The 7481-nt window shown below is 34.7% G+C and overlaps 1 protein-coding gene across 1 annotated transcript; it reads right to left on the reverse strand.

The window, feature by feature from the left end:
- Nucleotides 1–2972: 2972 nt before the first annotated feature.
- Nucleotides 2973–6665, reverse strand: LOC143342634 (juvenile hormone esterase-like). The gene is made up of 8 exons (XM_076766735.1): nucleotides 6361–6665; nucleotides 5575–5863; nucleotides 5276–5461; nucleotides 4790–4989; nucleotides 4547–4703; nucleotides 3801–4127; nucleotides 3314–3458; nucleotides 2973–3222 (listed from the first exon to the last, which is right to left on the reverse strand). Exons 1-8 carry the CDS (start codon nucleotides 6493–6495, stop codon nucleotides 3084–3086), a joined length of 1578 nt encoding a protein of 525 aa, XP_076622850.1. The 5' UTR covers nucleotides 6496–6665; the 3' UTR covers nucleotides 2973–3083.
- Nucleotides 6666–7481: the final 816 nt, after the last annotated feature.

The following is a 7481-nucleotide window of genomic DNA, read 5'->3' on the forward strand; positions in this document are numbered from 1 at the left end:
GTTGCTATCCGATACAAGAAATTGCAACAACTATTGTTGGGAAGATTTCGTAATATCCACCTAATCTCTTATTTAGACAAATTAAAATTATAATTTCGACCTACTTTTCTATTCAAAGTATAATAATCTTAACTTCTTTATTAACTTTTATTAGCTTTCTTCTGCTACAAGCAATATTTGAAATACACTTTTATTTAATTAAAAGATTGCTTCAACTTTTAAACTAGCTGTAAATTTGTTTAAAAGATTCGTTAATGGATTCCAATGTACGAAACGTAAGTTCACGAATGAATGAGAAATATTTATTGAAAGCCATCACGATTCAAGTTTCAGAGAGAAAAAGCATGTTGAATAACAGAAGGAATGAAATTAAAAGATTCCTCTCGTTTCGCGGCATCGTAATTTATTTAAATTCGTTTTGGACTTTCCTTTTGCAATAAACAAGTCGCTGTATTAATGAACGAACGGCGCCAAGAAATAAAAATTGCTTGGTATCGGATGGTTAGCAAAGACGATGGCGATAAACGATACTCCGAGAGTTTTAAATCGGCATTAAGCACGATTCTCCGATACTCGGAGACGAAAAAAATACTAAATTACTGCGTCGTTATTGGCCTCGTATTCTCGTGATAATCAAACTCACACACGTACAGTCACTGGAAAAAATGTTCGCCAATTATTTCAAACCATTGGAAACGTTGTAAAATCCACGTTTATCCGTGGCGTTTGATAATACAATTCGATCGAACAATTACTATTTTTCAGTTGTATCTTATCAACAAGAACTAATTAGTATAAATAAAGATTTCAAAATGTATACAGGGTGTTTGGCCACCCCTGGGAAAAATTTTAATGGGAGATTCTAGAGGCCAAAATAAGATGAAAATCAAGAATACTAATGCTGATTAGTTGATGGAGATTTCGTTAAAAAGTTATTAACGTTTAAAGTTCCGCCCGTACTGAATTTTTTTCTAAAAAGTGGGTAGGATTTCAGGGGTAGATCTATTCATAAAAAATTATTGTAATTGACCCCCACAACCGAAAATAATTTTTCCAGAACGATTTGAAATTTTTTAATTTTGTCAAAAAATTTCACACCTTCTCGAATTTTTTTCTAGGAAATGAGTAGGATTTCGGGGATATGACTCTTAACCAAAAATGATTGTAATTGACCCCTACAGCCAAAAATAATTTTTCCAGAACGATTTGAAATTTTTGAATTTAATTGTTAATAACTTTTTAACGGAGCCTCCATCAACGAATTGGTATTCTTGATTTTCGTCTTATTTTGGCCTCTAGAATCCCCCATTAAAATTTTTCCCAAGAGTGGCGAACCACTCTGTATATCCGGGGAAAGTAACGCTTCTTGACTAAGAATCAACCTTTCCTATCTTGGATTGAATGACACAAAAATAACAATTTTGATACAATTATACTTCGTTGCGTAATATTTAAATTCGCCAAAAAATTGGAGAGAACAGGATATTTCCAGACATTGATCGCATTCCTAAGCTCTGGTAATTATTTTAGGTTAATTCGGCGTATTTTTGTGCAACTCGACCGTAGATAATCAGGGTCAAAAGCCATTTGCGTGCAACGATAATGATACAAGAGATCGGAGACTATGTTTGGCAAAACTGTGCGTTTAGTTCGTTTTTCATGTTTTTGCTGGCGCCTAATCTATGTCGTATGCGTAATTACGAATACGTCCACGATAATCGAGCTATAATTCGGAGAGGTCAGTGAGAAATCCAAAGGCCTTCGATACGTTATATTCGCGCGACACTAAAAATGGCCCCCATACAATAAACAGAAATGCAAATTTTCGGGAGAAGAATACTTTAAATAGCTTCTCGAGTGCAAGCTATGCTACATTTAAATAACGATTTTTTTATTTGCGGTTGGAGCTTCATATTAGGCGTACAAGAAATTACATACGCTCCTGACGATTCCAAAGGTCAAAATAAAGATTATTTAAACGCGATAAATGCACCGTAGATCGGCAGGATCGTGAGTTCCTAGATCGGCTGACCCGCCCTGTCCGGCGACAGCCAGTCTGGAATAAACTTATCAAATACGAGTCGTTCGATCATTGATCATTATCTGGTTGCTCGGTAATCGGTCGATCGGATGCAAAAGGTTAAGTGAACCGTGTGCGGAGAGTAATGGCGACCGATTTAGCAACCGTTTCGGATAAACCGGCGAACGATCGTCTAAATTAGCGCGGTGATTTCGCTTGCCTTTCTTTCGAGGGGCCACCATTGCCTTTTTCAACCGATCGTCGACCCGATTTCACGAGAACCTCTCTCCAACGATGATGCATTCGACGCAACCATACGATTTGGTAACTACAGATCACCATTTTCCCCAAAGCTTCTGGTCTTTGAACCTTTTTATATTTCCAAGAACTTTTCATAATCACGCTTTTACATTCAATGCCATTTTTACCGCGGTTCTATTACATACTTTATCGCAAAAAGTTTCTTCAAATGCAAATGGTTGTGGAAATATTTATTAAAAGAATCTACTTTTCTAAAGACGAGAAGTTAAAATTGAGGGAAAATAATTTCGAGTTTACTGAAATTATTTTTAGTGGTGAATTAATTTAACAATTATAAGAAAAGTCATAAAGTCGATCGAGAGAGAATAATTTCGAGTTCCAGTTTTAAAAGGTGTCTTTTGACTATTCAACGCTTGAATAGACGAGACGAAATTCGAAAATAAATAAGTATCGTATTAACATACTTTTTGTTCGCAAAACTTATAGAACAGATAAGAAAAATTGTCGCTACATATGTCAAACTGTTATTATCTTTTCGTGTGTCTGTTCTTCGAAGTCTTTATGCAACTGTTTTTTATCATACAGTGTTAAAAACATTTATGTGCACGGTCGCCAATTAATATCAATGACACACAATATGTGACGGACGAATTATATTAGAAGACGGCGCTGCTGGAACAGATAATTCCAATTTATTTACTGATTTTACCATAGTATATTAACCAGAAACTTTTTATTATACTACAATATAACAAGGTTGTCACATAATTAGCCATAATTATTTTAAACTAGTTAAGAATATTCAATTGAAGTTTAATGAATCCAATTTCGTGGTTACCAATTCAAATTCTTCGTCGATATTTAAATAACAAAACTTGTCCTTCGTCACAGGCTCCCAAATAGTCTTAATTAAATTATTATCTTGGCATGGGGTGGGATTTCTATGTTAAAAACAAACCATACGTTGTATATAAATTATAATAAAAATATCCGTCTTCTAAAAAATTAGAAAGTTTTGAAACTTTGACTTACCCTGTTCTAGCAAAATTGGTCCACATCGTAGTCAAACGTTCCATTATAAGTTTATCTTTCGTGCCATTTGCGGGTGGTTCAGGGTTTTCAGCCTTACAAAGAGGCGAGTAAAACAAGTATGCCAATTCGTCCATGTGAGATGCCCCTAAAATTATTTTTAAACGATAATCACTCCTACTTAAGAAAAATGCAAAACCTTTTTACTGTTGTTGATTATTCAAATAGGGAAACAGTACGGAATCAGACGATTTTAAGTTCACAAACATAACAGAATAAAAGTAATTGTAAGTCTCTTTAATCGAGAATAAATATTTTGTAAAATATCAAATCAAATCTACGTATTGACGTTTCTTTAATTTTTTTTTTAATTCCATCCTATACATTATCGATAGACTTGACTATTTCTACATTTCTCAATAATAGGTTTTTGAATTTTCCTTAATTAGAAACGAAGCATAATACATTAATTCAAATAATTTACGCGTACCATGGACAACACGCTTCATACGAAGATCCGTGTACGTAGTTTCCTTCCCCAAGTACGAAAACCTGTAAACGTAAGTAGGCGCGCACGTCCTTTTCACGCGATCATTTATATACAACTTCAAAGGAATGACAAAATAAATGTTTGTCTTGAAATTTAGGAACGCCTCCATGTTATCTATGCTGATCAATTTCCCATCGAAATACCGATCCTTAACAGTCCTTAATAATTCCTCCGTGTCCTCGGGTTGTAACCCTAACAATTCCCTTAAGTCTGTCACAATATCTGGCATTTGATAATTGTATTTTTTAAGATTTTCCTCGCTCATGTCTGAAACAAGGTATTTTCACATAAATACGACTGACACTTAATTTTTTGACTATTGTAAGTTGGTGAAAAAAAGTCGTACTCTATTTTCACGGCTCTAAGTTGACTTTTCTCAAAGATTCTTTCTCACTAAGAAACTGAAGACGCTGTTACTAAATTTTCCAAATTCTAATGGCAAATAATTATCGAGGTAATCTTAAAAAATATGTTTCCACTCTTTAAATAGATTTTATCGAAATGTATTAAATAAAAATGAAATTTTCAACTCGTTGTCTCTGACTTATATACGGATGCAATTTTGGTACCTATTTACGTACTGTCTAAATGGCGAAGTAAAATTTAACAGCGTTAAAGTTAGAAAATAGATGAAAATATTAACTTTGGTGAAAACGGTGTCGAAAGTTGCTAGAAATAAAAGTTACCCCTGTGAAATATGATGGTTTCGTGGGACATGAAACCGCTCAAAACAGGAATACCAACGTCGTTTGCGCATAATTGTTCGATCGGATACGGTAGAACAGAATACTCAGCTACTTTGTCGTAATTCAATCCAAAGGGTAGAACATGCCTGTTCTCCTCCTGCAAATCGATAAAAGGATTTATGTTTAGTATGCACGAAGAATTGCACGATTGTCGCGAGACACAGTGACGGGAAAACGTTTTGCCTGTTCCGTGAGAATGAAAGGATAAGCCTTGACGATATCTTTATTTGGCAGTCTGCGCAACGATTCGACGATTTCCTCTGGATCGGTCGATTTTATCCCGAGGATCAACGCGAGCTTAAAACAACGATCTGGTCGATTTTGGATGGTGCACCAACTACACGTTAAAAATCCACTTTGGATGATCGCCTTGTGAAACAGTCCTGATAAGAATGGACGATTTAAAAAAGTTGTTTTTTCATTCGCTTTTGAAGTCGTATCGACTGCTTAATTATTATTAGCGACTAGACTATTTTACACTATTTTGGACAGAAGTTTAAATTCTCTTAGTAAGATTGTCTATTTTCTTTTTGTAAAATTGGTTCGATTTTAAATGAGTCTGTATTTAAAAATAACACATTGCTCTGGTTTTGATAGATTTCTAAAGTCAAGCGTTCCATTAACCCTAAATGCCGACTAAATCCCAATAGCGAGGGAGAATCATTGTACCTCGAGCAGCCGGAGAAATAGTTAGAGCATGAGATATTACTGCTCCAGCGCTGTGGCCAATAAGCGTGACATTATCAGGATCTCCTCCAAAATTGCGAATATTCTCCTTGACCCATTGCAAGGCTTTAATTAGGTCCTTCATACCCTGATTTCCAGGTGCAACTCGGTGCCCCAGATTTAAGAAACCTACAAAATATGTTTGAATGTCACCATTTATTGCTGATATTGCGAAACGAAGACGATAGAACTTTGTGGAACTTTGATGATACAGTTGGAAAAACTTATGTTCTGCAACTAACCAAATGCACCCAATCTATAGTTTGCAGCGACGACTACGACGTCTTTCGCGAGTAGGTAATCAGGTCTCGTGAGTTTGTAACTGCCAGTGCCTATAGTGAATCCACCGCCATGGATCCAGAACATGACTGGTTTCGACTGGTTGAGAGAATTGGCGTAAACATTGAGGTAAAGGCAGTCCTCGTTTCCGATAACATTATAGGGTGGATAATCCTCTGGCTGGATACAGATCTTTCCGGTACAGACGGTACAGTTTCTGATGCCCGTCCACGAAGCAGGCGTCACTGGATCCTATTTTCGATCATTTTCTTTAGATCGAAGGTCATTCCATTACATAACTCTTAACTTCTTATAGAGCATGAGTCGCATAACGTGACGATATTAAAAGATTTGTAAAATCTTTATCGAAATTGAAAAAGAAATATTGGACATTCTATTAAAACGATAAAAAGGAGAAGTATTAAAAAAATAGATTATTGTATTGTCCATCTGAAATCCATACAACTTTTATTTAAAAAGTCTAAAAGAAAAGATACCTCTTAAAATATTAACTTGAAATTATTTTCCAAGTTTAATCGTCTTCCATCGATTAAAAGTAATCCAGATGAAAGAAAAGACACATAGTGGTTGAACTAGACACGCATAAAACCGCGTTAAAAGTATTGTTAAGAACGTTATTTCGAGGAACGTTGTGTAAAAAAAGGTCCCACGAGCTTCAATTAAATTGCGAAAAGGGAAAAAGAGCTAAGAATCATTGATCTAGTGGGTGTAATAAATATGTCTATTACCTTGAACCTGAGTTCTCCGATGGGAGGAGCAGCGAATGGTATTTCGTAAAAAGCGACGTAAGAGGATCCTAAGACACTTTTGACGGAAGTGCCCCGTATTTTTCCTTGTTTTAGAGTAACAATTGGCTTATACATTACTGCACTTTCCCAACTTAGCAACAATTTACTTTACAAAAGGTTTGCTCTATCCTTTTTCGTGAACCTTTACCTGTTTTTACTTGCTAAAGGTTCGATGTTAATAAATTCTACGCACAATAAGAGAACGATGCGTCTCCCAGTAATTTCCTATCACGACTATATGATTTGCAAGATGACGTGTATATTTAAACTGATGCAAAAAATTGAAGGTATTAGCGTCTCTTGTATAAATGTATTTGTAAAAATGCAAATTTTATCGTTATCCTTATATGCAATGTTCGAATATTTTACATATCAAAAGATTACAGCATAAAAAGAAAGCTAGTCGCAAAAAATAAAATTACCACGTCTCATATATCTATTACATCCAACATTTTCATACTTCACAAACTTACTTCTCACGTTTCAACATATTTGATGTACAAGTTGATCAATGAATTATTGTCAAAATTATGTATTCTATATTATACAAGAATAAATATATTCCCTGAAATTTTGCTCCTCGTTTGAAACACAATTTCATTCTGAATCATAAAAAAAACTCATTTGTCTCTGTGAATTTTTCCAGCTCCAATTGTGCGACAACACATACTTTGCAATTATTGCACGAACAATTGTGTCGACTATAGTTACACAATTTCAACGTACAAAGTTAACCTCGAAAACATCGTACAATTATCGTTAGCTTTTTTTTCTAATTTAATGATCGAACTTATTCTCGTTAATATACGACAATGATACTTCGTGCAGTGAAATAAATTATTTTCCTTGACGTATAACTTGCTAAGACATAAATTGTCTCGACAAGCATCTGCTACATAGTGACAGAATAAACTGTAATCGATAAAATTTATTAAGGAAGATTATACAACATTTATTTATTGTATTTGTTGAGTGGAAATATTTAATATTCGTCGACGCAACGAAGCATTTGTTTTTGCGAACACTAATTTTTACGTAACATGACATTTTCCTGTCGCGAA

The sequence above is a fragment of the Colletes latitarsis genome, chromosome 6 (assembly GCF_051014445.1).
Source record: "Colletes latitarsis isolate SP2378_abdomen chromosome 6, iyColLati1, whole genome shotgun sequence".
Classification (NCBI taxonomy): Eukaryota; Metazoa; Arthropoda; class Insecta; order Hymenoptera; family Colletidae; genus Colletes; species Colletes latitarsis.